The sequence below is a fragment of the Bactrocera neohumeralis genome, chromosome 3, assembly GCF_024586455.1.
Source record: "Bactrocera neohumeralis isolate Rockhampton chromosome 3, APGP_CSIRO_Bneo_wtdbg2-racon-allhic-juicebox.fasta_v2, whole genome shotgun sequence".
Classification (NCBI taxonomy): Eukaryota; Metazoa; Arthropoda; class Insecta; order Diptera; family Tephritidae; genus Bactrocera; species Bactrocera neohumeralis.
Window position 1 is genome coordinate 6,991,355 of NC_065920.1, and position 13,029 is coordinate 7,004,383.

Genomic DNA, 13,029 nt, shown 5'->3' on the forward strand with positions numbered 1-13,029 from the left:
TTTCTGTTTGTTTCTGCCATCGTTTGTCTATAGAGAAATTTATCAAATTATCACAGCTGATTTAGACACTACAATGGGAAAAATTTAAATAAACAAATAAATTAAATGTAGTACATCTGAATTCAACTGGCAATCGACTTCTCAAATCAAAAAATTAATCAATTTTTTCCATTAAATGTGAAATGTTTAAAGCAAGGCGATATTGTTACAAAATATACGACATTACAATGTTTTCTTTTAAATAATGAATGTGATTTTGTCAATGTCAAAAACACCTTTTTTTATAAACCTCCAACGGCAGTGAGGAAAGTCTAGATTAGTGAACATTTTAAATGTAAGCTATTCATTTCAAATTTTTGGTTTTAACATGATATTAGTTGACTTTCTGTAAAAGGAAGATGAAGTCAAGCAGAAAGTTCGTACCTCAAACGATTTGCTTTTCTACTGGCCGGTCATCATAAGTTAGAATGACTATAGTAAATATGGACTTTATTTTTTTCTAATAAAACCTGAGTTAAAAGCTCTGATTTTAATTGTACAAGGCTAAAACAGAGCAGATCATAAAGCATTGAATCATATTAAGGTTTTAGAAAATATTGATGAATGTCAATTATTCTTAATAATTTCGATAAAATATAAAATACACATACATATGTATTTATTCATTAAGTTTTTTCAAAAAAAGAATGCATCAGAAAATTTTATGTAATTTTTAAAAATATGTTTTCGCTTTTTCAAAATGCTTTCACTTTTAAAAAATGCTTTCAAAAAAACAAAATTTATTCACTAAGGATGAGCAACTATTTAAAGTAGTGTTCTAAGGATAAAAGGTACGTATGCAACACATCATATCATCACATTCGTTAGGTATAAGTAATTTCGCTTGCTTATCAATAAAATAGTTTCAAAATTTTGAGTTTTCTAAATAATCAATATGTTCCATGCTTACAGATGGTTCGACGGCTTCTACTGGTTGGGTTTGCAGAATCGTACACTTGAGCCGCCAATCAAGCCGACCGTTAAGAGCGTCATAGACACCACCAATTTCGATGCCTATCCACCAGATCCAGAGGGCCCACCGCCAGATGACTTAACCGGTTGGGATAAAGACTTCTAAGTGGAGGTCTATAAATGGGAGTATAAAAAAATGTAATAATAATTAATACTGAACTAAGCTTAAAAAACTAAGGTCAAAATGCAACACTGTAAAAATGCACATACACATACACGTACATAATTCTTTTGGCTGTTATATTAAAAAGAGAAAGGGGAAAGATTTGTAAAAAAATATTTTGCTATTTTCTATAATTATGTAACTGCATAATTTTGCATATACACATACATATAGTACTACATGTATTTCTATAATAATTAATTTACGTAAACTTATTAATATAATACATATATTTTTAGTGTGTACTGGCAAAGAATTTATATTAATTTTAATTAATTATTTTTTATTGAAATTATATTTAAACATTTTTATGGCATACAAAAACATACATATGTATGTATTTCTTCAAGCTATAAGAAGCGCATACATACTGATTTGTTTCATTTTCTATTAACTTTCTTAAAATTATTTGTACATTGGCTTCATGTCTGTAATATTTATATAATAGCTTACATACATACATACTTTGGTATACATAACTGTATATAAATGTCAACGAAGTCTTTGCTTTATTATTAGTTATATAAAATTTGTGGGGAAAAATAAATTTTATTGTAATACTATTTGAAAAAAAATATATATGTATAAACAAGCGTGAGAAAATCTATGCCGCTTTGTACCATATACATATGTATGTTTGCATCGAAAATTATATTAACATATGAATGTATGTACATGGTAAATTTTTATACAAGCTCATACATTAATTAAAATTTATAATTATACGTACATGAGAAGGTACATACATATATACATTTGGTCATATATATATACATATATTCTTGCAAATTTGTGGGGTTTATAGCGTAATAAAAACTAATATAAACATTACATACATACCTACTACTTAGCTTTAGTTTTATAACCTTTAACTTGTTGATTGTGAGTGAAGCGATTGTTTGCCACACAAGTGTAGATGCAAATGCAAACATATAGAAATTAATAGAATACAACAATTAAGTGCCTTTTGTTATTTTTTATTGTATGCCATTGCATGAATTGTAAAGCAAAAATATTTAAATATCTACAACAACCATAATTGTTAGTTACTAACTTTAAAATTTACATCTAAATACCTAAATTGTATATCTATTATATATATTGTAAATTTATGTATGTATGTATATGAATAAAATGATGAACAATTATGAATGCGGCGATTTTCTTTAAGCGATAGGGCAGACGATTTTTCAAATTAAAATAAAAAAAAAATATGTATAAAGTGAAAATATAATTATTTTTAATTACTTTTATTTTTTACTTCTTTTTACTTTATTTATTTTCCATATGAATAATAACATACAAAATATAAGGTTATTTCAATAAACTTTTAAACATAAATATACCTTAAAGCTTATTCGTTTTAAAGCAAGAATTTTAACTAACAAAATATATGTATATGCATATACATTAGGGTGGGCAAAAAAAAATCGAATATTTTTTTCGGTTGATACTCTAAAAAATATGTTCTTAGACACTTCTAAGAAAATCTGTCCAAGTGCGAGCTCTTCATTTTTACGGTAAGGCACTCCGTCTTTCTTTTTTACTTTTTTATTTTAAATGAAACACCCTAATTTATATATAACCTCAAGATTTTAACTACCTTAGAAATTAAAATATATCGTATATTCATTTACATAACTTAGTTTTAATATTTTCTAAATAATTTAGCAATGAAAAAGTCTTCGAAAACTTTTCGGAACTGAAAAAGTAAATCCTAACCTAAAAAATTTATACATATAAATTTTTGGAATATTTTTTTTTTCAAAAGTAGACATAATTTAGAAAAGTATCAAAAATATACATATTCCATTTCGAATTGAATATTGATATATTGTGTAGTAACAAAAAGTATTCGAAAATTTTCCTGAACTGAAAACATTAATTCTAACCTAAAAAATATAAAAATTACGAAAATATAGTGAGATTGCACAAATATAATTTTTTTTAATTATTCATAATTTTTGTTATTTTTTATTTTTACATATCATAACCTCAAAATTTTTAAAATTATGTGAGTTTTCAATTTTATTAAAAAATATTTTTTTTTTGAAGAAAATGTGCTGTTTTTATGTTTTAAAAGTGAAAAAATTACACAATAATCTTCACCTTTATTTATTTTTATTAGAAGAAAGAAAAAATAGTATATGAAAGAAAATATAAATGAATTTAAAAAATATATGAAATAATAAAAAAATTATAAATTATATTTCTATCGAAAAATATAATTAATTTTATTTATTTAATTAAATTAACGATTTTTTATTTATTTATTTTGGCAACTTTTTGCAAAATAACCCACTGTGCGTCGCATGCTGACAACAACAGCGCGTGGTTAAAGTGCTTTCTACAGTTTCAACCAACACAGATACGTGGCCAATGTGTAGTTCCGCAAAGCGAAAAAATAACTTCTTGAAAACAAATGCCTACTGAGTTATCACCGCCACGCTTCCTCCCCATTTGCCGTACGTGCGATCGCAGTAAACAACTCGAAACGAAAAAATGTACTTTTTGAAGTTTTCGCAGCGTTCTTTCGTTTGTCGTGCGCCGCTTGTCACTCAACATAATTAAATATATTGTAAAAACAAAGCGTAACAAAAAACCGCAACAACAACAAAAACATACATAGCTATGTCGCAGAAAATGCAGAATCTGCATTACTCATTGCTCAATTAGAATAATTCATTTGCTGACGCTTGTCTAACTCGCCGAAGGTGCGCGTGTTAAAAGTTAAAAAGAAAGAACGTCAACAGAAACATAAAAATAAAATACGATTTCAAAGAGAACATACAAAAAGAAATTGCCTGAAAAGTTGGTCTAAAACTAAAGAATTATTTTAATAAATATAATTGCAATTTATTGTCACAGCTGCTGCACAACACGAGAAAAAACGCGAATGCAATCGTTTGCCGGTGCGGGACGTCAGTGGGCGTGAGTTTTCTTCTGATGTGTTCTGCGCTAGAAAGTGTTAAAAGCCCTAGAAACTCCGGCTAGTCTTCAGCCTCTGCAGCTGCGAAGAAGCTTTAAAAGTATGTTTCAAATACAAAACCCGAATTAGTAGTCGAACGCGCACCGTGCCCGATCAGTCCCATTCTTAAAGTGTCCTTAATTAGTGATCTTGGAGTTAACTCCCTTGTGATTTATGTGATATATTTGCAAAAGCAACAAAATACAAAAGCCAAAACTTCATTACAAAACATGCTGCGTTTTGAACGATTTGACTTTTTACCGTTACGTAGAGTAATTGCCATACTGCTTTTACTTGTCTGCGCAACACAAAAGATCTGCGCTGATAATAGTCTGGCCGTCAACCGATCAGGTATGTGATAATGTTTATAAATATAATATGCCTATTCATTTACTTATATATTGTATTTTATATTGTTCTTGTCGATTTTTTTTTTATTTTTTGTTTTTTTTATCACTTTTGTGGGTCAAAAGTTAATACAGTAAGTTATTAAACTATAAGAAGCCTATTTAAAACACTGTTTAATGGCAAAATTAAGAATATAAATAAATTGAGGCATAAGGTGGTCCATATGGTGGTTATATTAAAAGCAAGATTAAAAAACAAAAAAAAAAAAAAAGTATGATAGTTGTTGTCAGCATATTATCGGTTTATAGGGGGTAGCAAAGCAAAAAAAAAACATAAGAAATAAAGACAAAAAAACAAAGTGAGGGCCTTACAGTAGTGCGTTTCTTAACCCCTATCCTCATAACTTGGTGACGGCTTCTGACATTGTCACACCAATTTATCCAAAATCACACAAAAAATTAGTCAGACAATATCAAATCGGCCACGTCATTTTTACCTTGAAGTTAGCTGAAATTAAATTTATTTTTGACCTTCTGAGTATAAATATGTAGTTAGAAAGATAAAAATTCTAAGAAACTCTTATTTCAATATTATTTCCAAAGGACGGGGTACACATCAAGGAAAAACAAAAGGAAACGAGCATTTCCCTATTTATTCACCTTTTAAACCCTCTCTGGTCTTTCACAAATAATTCAAGACCAAAATTAGCCAAATCGGTCTAGCCGTTCTCGAGCTTTAGCGAGACTAACCAAAATCAATTAATTTTTATATATAAAGGCGAAAAAACGCTACATAAGGTGGTCCATGTATAGTATACTCAGTATTACTTACAGAGATAGAATCGAGGTATTTTTTAAGTCTACAGATATTTTGATAATTTTGTTATTAATATTTTTATATTTTTTATATATTTTATTATGTCTTCAACTAATTAGTATTAGAAATATAGGTTATTAATATCAGAAAGTTGTGATTGCTTGTTTGTTTTTTACCTTTAATAGATATCTAACCAAACCCTGGTAGTAATATATCGATTTTGATAACCAAAATCTGTAAATATACGTAAATACATATGTATATACTAACATACTTGATTATAGATATAATAGAATAGAAATTAATTACATAATTATTACAACATTTAAACTTCAATTAGCATAACACCGCCCACATTTCAAAACTGCCGAACCAAATCTGACAAAACTTTTATATTTAATCCTCTCGAATTACAGTTCCCGCCTGTAAATTACCGCCGATGCCATTGCTCTGCGACAATAAGCTGCACCGTTATGCCTACAATGCCGCCACCGGAAATTGTGTGAGCCTCTATACCAGCAGCTGTGCTACAAATACAATGACGAAATATTTTCTCACCTTCGAGGAATGTCGACGCGATAATATGCCAATACTGCGCTATTAAAAATGATGGCGCATACCAAAAGTCCATTTTAAATATCTGTGAATTAATAAAGCAATCATTCCGATTTGAAAAAATCCTTTTAATTTCATACGCACATAAATATATACATATTTATATTTTAATTTTATTTTAAATATTACGTATATAAATAATAAAAATATTAAGTAAATTGTGTTTTTTATTATGCCTGGTAAGTACTTGCTAAAAATCAAAAACTTTTCACTTAACATCACACTTGCGTTCTGTCTACCAATAGCACGATCACAAATATGTGTGCGTACTGTACCGATTTTCTCTGCGTACTGTACCTGTGTGCACATGGTTGGTGTCTGTGGTTTTCGCATTTACTATTTATACTGTACATGCGATCGTGGTGGTTTGCGCCTCGACTAAACGTGGCTGCTTGCTTGTTTGGTGGCGTTTCTGGGCGCCTGGTGCAAATCGTGAAATTGTAACATTCGCGGCGATCGCTTTCAGCCACTCAGGGGTGACCAGAACAAATTTTAATTTTATTTTGCAATTAATGCAAATAAACTGAATAATCTGTATGTAGCTGCTCAAAAATATTATAAAAAATAAAACAAAAGTTAATTATGCGTAATTAATACTTTATGCATTTATTGTTAGTATACATTTTTAAATAAATACGTTTTAAATAAAATACAAGAATTTATTGCTTTTTAATCGTAGCAATCAACATACAGGTAAGCAGATGTTATCTATATCTTCAGATTACTTTCTTCACATTTAAAGCCGCTTCTAAGCAGTTACATCTAGTGCCACACAAATCAGCAAACATTTACTCTTATTTATTCGGACTTCACGCTTGATCGTCCAAATTTAAAATGATTATTAAGAATATGGTCATCAAAATCATTTATTCAAGCCATCTTTGATTCTTTTTCAACGCCGGATAAACTAAATAAATATTTAATAAAAGAAAAAAAGTTAAAACTACTTTACGATACAAAAAATAATAATTTCGAAGTATGTATGTAAGTATATTTAGGTAGGTTTATAAATATAAGTTTATGCTATTATTCACACTACCATGTAGATGTTTTATTAAAAACCACAGGTATCTTTTGGATGAACATGCACTACGGAAGTGGAAAATTGATCAGTCTACGTCAATGAGGAAATGCAGCCATATTACGGGATGAAAACTTTGACTTTCGATTACCTTAGAAGATACTTTGAAGCCATTATAGTTACATACATACAAGTACATACATACATATATGCACTATATGTATACATACAAGTATGTGGAATAATATCATCAATGTGTTTACAGAATTTGATTAGTGGTTTACCGAAGAAGAGACCACTAAAACCAGCGAATAATTTTCTGATTTATTATTTAGAATAATTATAACAATTAAATCAAAGACCGAATAAAATCTCCTAAAAAAATTAGTTTCCAATGAATCGCTTGATATCTTGACCTTTATATTATGTGAAGCGATTTCATATCATTACTTATTGATATACATATTTTCGCGGTGATTATAAGCATAGTTTTTTATACAAAGTTTGTAACGTTCAGAAGGAAACCTCGAAGACGTTACATAAATGATCAACGTGACGAGCTGAGTTTTTTTGTTTTAGCCGTGTCCGTCAGTATATATACGAACTAGCCTTTCAAATTTTGAGATATCGATCTGATCGCACACGTCTTTTTCTTCCCAAGAGGCCCGGAATCGCAAATTTCGGATCAGTATCAAATTCTTGAATGGAAGCTCTGCTATTTATCAAGATATCTTCATGAAATTTAGCATAGATTATTGTCTAAGACAACACGAAGTTGGTGCAGGGGTATACGAGTACAGTGGTATTACGGAAAGTAATAGAACTGAGTCGATTTAAAAAAATTGCAGCGCGATTTCCAACCATTGAAGGCGTCACGGAAGACATTCTCCGGAATAGCCTTGAGAGCCGAGGTGCATGCTGCTTAGATCTCCTTTGTCGTCTCAAAATGCTTGCCTTTCATCGGCTTCTTCAGGCAAGGAAACAAAAAAAAGTCCGGCGGGCCGCATTTGAGCTGTTAGGATGCCGACCATGGTTATGTAGCTGTTCACAAGAAAGGCGGTGTGAGCCGGGGACTTGTCGAAGTGCAACTTCTATTCGGCCGCGATGAATTGTCGGACCCGATTGACCCTTCGTTTGAGTCTCTTGAGGACCTCCTCGTAAAACTTGGCGTGGACGGTTTGTCCACACACACAAGAGACACATTGTCGGTGTTTGTCGAAGTCGCAGGTCTCTCAGCACGATCTTCCTCATCGACCTCTACCCGGCTCTCCAAAAAGGCCATATAAAAAACGTCTCTGTCGCAGATTTAACGATTTTCACACAGAATTTAATCGCGTACCTCTGCTCTAACGAACGCTGCATTTTTTGCTTGCACCACACACAGAAATACCTCGCGCGAAAATGTTTGTCCTGACTCTCCAGGTGCTCGGAGACAACTGGCCAACCACTTGTTCGTTAACTAGGAACACCCTCTACCGAATCCAGTTGGTGTGCGCACGCTCCGAAATACAGTCGCGGCAGAAGAAAATCAGTCCTATTACTTTCTGGTAACCCCTGTACCGTCTAGAATTAGACATAAGGCTGCTTTTTAAGTTGTCGGAACACGGGAAAGCCGTAGAGCTAGCCTATAATGCATCAGCAGATAACTATACGGTTAATATCTAGACCTAAACAGTAATCAAGGCAGTAATCTTGGTTCGCATATTGGCAGAAGTATCTTGGGAAGTAGGACAGCAGTGGAGAACTTCGCCAGGAACAAGCGGCTTGACTTCAACTGAGTGCCAAATCACAAAGGCATCGATGGCAATGAGTTAGTGGGCGAGATTGCCGCGAGTGGTATACGGTTGTCATCGGATAACGTGGTCGACATTGGTAAACCCATGCATTGCCTCTACGATGATCTGGCATGGCAAGTAAGGTTAAAATTCGATGGAATGATCTATTGGAATGTAAAACTGCAAAAGTCATGTTTCAATCGGTAGATTAAAAATACACTTAAGTTCCTAATTATTCTTAAAAGAAGAGACTGTAGAAACATGATTGGAATACTCACTGGTCACAGTTTGGTGGCGACACACGGGGCTGATAGATCGATATAACTGCAGGAAATGTTGTGATGTCGCAGAACCTATTGAAATTCACCTCAAGCGCTTGCGTTCTGAAGTATTAATTCGCATGAACAACGTAACGGTACTCCATCTGACATTGCTAAGGACCAACACTAGTTATCATGGCTCACGAGCCGTGTCGGGTCCACAACGCGTGGTATGGTTGGTTACCTTCACTTTGGGCACCAATAGAATGCTGCCGTGGTCTACAACCTCCAGCTTCGCTCCCAATAGCTTCATGTCCACTATTTTCCACCGTTTCTGTGACATTTGTCACCGCCGCCGCTGCCTTGGACGTTGTCGGTTTGTCGTCCGCGTGCTTGACATCTAGCATCCAGGCTACGTCTTTGCACTTCCCCTTTTTCGAGGGCACCTTAATTTCACTCAATGCGATTAGCATACGCTGGGTCCGAGGCATTACGAGTGGCGAAGTATGCCCGGCCGTTCTTCACCTCCTCTCTAGCTTAAGCCAGCCGCTTCACCTCTTCTTCCTTCAGGCTGGACTTGCCCTCGAGGCGGTTACATATTCCGACCGCCGCCTTGTATCTCGCTTTTGCCTTCAACCCCTCCTTACTTGGCTTCTTAAGGGGCTCTGTCTTGTTACCAGCATGGAGCATGGGAACCCGCGGGTTGCACAGGCGAGAGAAGAAGTTATTTTTCCCTTTCTGCATTTATGTTAACAGCGCTTTCATGGTCCGAGTCTTCATGGACAGCGGCACCCGTGCGCTGTAAAGCACTACAACCACCGCAATTTGCTTCCGTTGCAGTGGAGATGTGGCCGCAGGCGACACAGCTTGTACGATCGCTGTGTCCGCCTTTGGTAGCACCCTCGCCTCCCACCGATGTTTGGACCGATATCCCGGTCTGCTTCGTTCCTTCATCTTCCTCCATTGCGAGTTTTAGAATCGGGGGTCTCTACCCCTAGCGTTTTATACCTACCGCTAGGTACCTCATTAGCAAAGGCCGTTGGATTATCCATTCACCTACTTCTGAGGATGCATATAAAGCAGTCTAACATAAGGGGATGATTGGGAAGATACGTCAGCCTTCGCTAGAAGCCGCCTGGCTACAATGACTCTGTCAGAAGCCAACTTGAGATCATGACATTGTAAGCAGCGACACCCATTGCCCAGTCGGAGGATACAGCTAAGTGGATTTTTGCCGACTACAATCACTATAACTCAGGTGAAGTGGTTCTCAGAAGTGGAATGTGAATTGTGGGTGAAGTTTCCTTAAGGAGTAAAATAGTTTCAATTTCTCATAGGAACCACTGTTGCTTAACACTTTTGTTTAATTAGGGATTAATTAGTTGTAGTCAATTACAATGTATTCGATAAATCTACAACTGCATATATCCAACTATAGATCATTGCAACTCTGTTCAAATTGCATATTAAGAACGCATTTACAGTTACAATTAACACAAATGTTAGAATTGGGTATTTCCATAACTATTAACTTCTGCTAATTTTTGCTGATAATTTTCACATTTTATCTAACAAGCTACTGAGTCATTTGGCATATAGAAAATCGCACATATGATATAAGAATGAATGTATGCCGCATATGTCACATACAACAATTTATACCCCATAGGTCAATTTAGAGAATGAGTTAACCCTGCATTTGGAAATAACGATTCAGAGTATAAATTGATCCTTGAGCAAATAACTAAGTAGAAGCAGTGGAAAATCGAGCTATTTCGATTTACGCGATTTTAACAAAAGATATTTCGCCGCAAATACTCTTTTAACCTCACCTATTCTCGTCTAATTATACGACAATGAGTGAAAGCCATCATTGATATAGTAGTATAGGCTTTAATTGTCTCTATTTACATCGCACGAAGCAGTACCTGAACCTAACCCAACTTAATTTATTAAAATATTCACTAATTACCATCAAAAATTATACTTCGTTTAGCTCGGCTGCTCCCATAACTATAACTACAATTAGTTCAAATTGACTTTGTAATATGTTAATAACTCATTAAGTACTTCTGATTACTGTCCGTCCCAAACGTTTCACTTGTTGATCCATCAATTTGTTTAAATGTGTTTATCAAAATCTAGCAGGGCAATAAACATTTGCTTGTAATTAGTAAACTGTTAATTATTCTGTTTATGTATAGTTTACACTTTTCAGCAAAACTTCATAGCAGGCTAGTCGAACAGGCATTTTTTTATACAGTTAATACCCATTTCTCGTAAATTTTTCAAAGGTGATCATATTTTATAGTACTCTAACTCCAAACTCCGGAACCACGTGGAACTTCACAGTCCTATTGATACTAATGCGGAAAAGACGAAGCTTTTGGAGAACTTTAAACGCGTTTTTCTCAAAACTGTGTCTTGAAGTCGGTTGGCAAGATTTCCCGAGGACTATTCAACCGATCTTAATGAAATATTACACAGGTTTTTGAGATACAATTCTTAAAGACTGGAACCCAGGATTTTTTTTCGATTATAACTATTTGAAAAAAAAAATTCAGGATATTTTCCCTTTTTTTGTTAAAATGTCTGCAAAAAAAACCAATTTTCAGTTTTCAGCCTTCATCCAAGTTCTAAGCTAAGGTTTTAACTAAAATACCCATGTAATCTCTTATGGCACTTTATCGATAAACGGCGGTATTTTTTTTATCTATAAATAGGATTTTGACATTAAAAGGAACATGGTTTTCCAACTGTTCAAGTGAGATCATTCCTGCCTTCACGTTTATGAGCCTGATTAACTAACCTAATCTATTTCAAGTTTCAAATATCAATCAGCTAAAAAATGTGATCAAGAAATAAAAAAGGGTTTACTTTCAACCGATTTGGAATGCACTAGTTAGTAGTTCTAGGCATCACAAGGCACCGTCGTTTTTAGTATTCAGGTGGGATCATTCGTGACTTCACGAATAACAGCCTTACCCATTCTTACGAAAGCTAACCTATCCCAACTTTTAAATAGCAATCAATTAATTAGATTTAAAAGGGTAATCAAGTAATAAAAAAGGGCTATTAAATGGTTTGCAACCAACCGGTTTCTAATGCATTACTTAGTTTACTACATAGAAAATTCGAAATAGAACAAATGAGTATCGTTAAGTAAGGCATTGTATGCTACCCTTCCGCAATTTGTTTTACTGTCAGTTAAATTACCATTTAAATTAACAAAATAATTAAAATAGCAAAGTAACAAAATTATTTCTATTTACACTGATAATTTTTGCAATAGAAGTGTACTCGGGGCGTGTGAAAAAGTAAGAACGCCGAGGTTTACGCCGAAAACTTTTCAATAAATTTTTAAGCAGTTTAAGAGTGGTTATGATAGTTTTCAAATAGTTGCTATATCAATATATTTTTATAAATATGCTTCATTCTATACTGATATATAGTATAGTACTAAAAATATGAAATATATATATGCGAGTATAATAATACAGTAATAAACGCCTTAGAAACATATGGGTGGTTTTAATATTCCTGTTCAACATTGACGAACAAGTAGTACGACAATTGCACTATTAACTAACTATTATCTGATCATCTCTTTAATGAATGTCTAGAACGAATAAATCAAAATAATATGTGTTATTTATGATTATGTGAGGCATAAATTATGGTATTCCCAATATTGAAGCATTATTTACAAAAATAGATCAGCACCAATGAAGAGTTCAAACTGATATTTCCTACCTAAGAATAATTTCTTTAATAAATATTTAAGTTAAAGCCCCTAACATTTTAGAGTATGTTCCAGATAGACACAAGAATTTAGCATTATTATCTTATTGACTCTCGTTCTATATGATTTTGTTTCTATTATTCAAACCTAGAGCGATGTTCTGGATCTGCTTTCTCTAGACTGGATAAGTAGCGAGTAAATGGATCTGGCAGTGCACGAGCACAAGACGAAATATCTTCTGTTATCAAACAAGCAGTCGTGGCACACGCGACGAGGCTCCCACGTCGTTGTTGACAGTCATAACTTCGAA

At 33.4% G+C, this 13,029-nt stretch overlaps 2 protein-coding genes across 8 annotated transcripts in view; both read left to right on the forward strand.

Moving 5' to 3' along the window:
* LOC126754154 (cGMP-dependent protein kinase, isozyme 2 forms cD4/T1/T3A/T3B) overlaps positions 1-2,326 on the forward strand; it is a 137,207-nt gene extending 134,881 nt beyond the window's left edge. For all 6 annotated transcript variants that reach the window (XM_050466099.1, XM_050466100.1, XM_050466101.1 and 3 more), the window contains one exon: positions 952-2,326. In XM_050466099.1, the coding sequence (XP_050322056.1) occupies positions 952-1,117 (166 nt within the window). In that variant the 3' untranslated portion in view covers positions 1,118-2,326. The remainder of the gene's footprint in view (positions 1-951) is intronic.
* A 1,252-nt stretch (positions 2,327-3,578) lies between these two features.
* On the forward strand, positions 3,579-5,984 carry LOC126752117 (uncharacterized). Of its 2 annotated transcripts, XM_050462687.1 has the most exons (3): positions 3,579-3,985; positions 4,043-4,493; positions 5,723-5,984. In XM_050462687.1, exons 2-3 carry the CDS (start codon positions 4,373-4,375, stop codon positions 5,908-5,910), a joined length of 309 nt encoding a protein of 102 aa, XP_050318644.1. In that variant the 5' UTR covers positions 3,579-3,985; positions 4,043-4,372; the 3' UTR covers positions 5,911-5,984. The 2 variants fall into 2 exon arrangements, with proteins under 2 accessions (XP_050318644.1, XP_050318643.1); XM_050462686.1 differs by having other exon boundaries at positions 3,579-4,493.
* Positions 5,985-13,029: the final 7,045 nt, after the last annotated feature.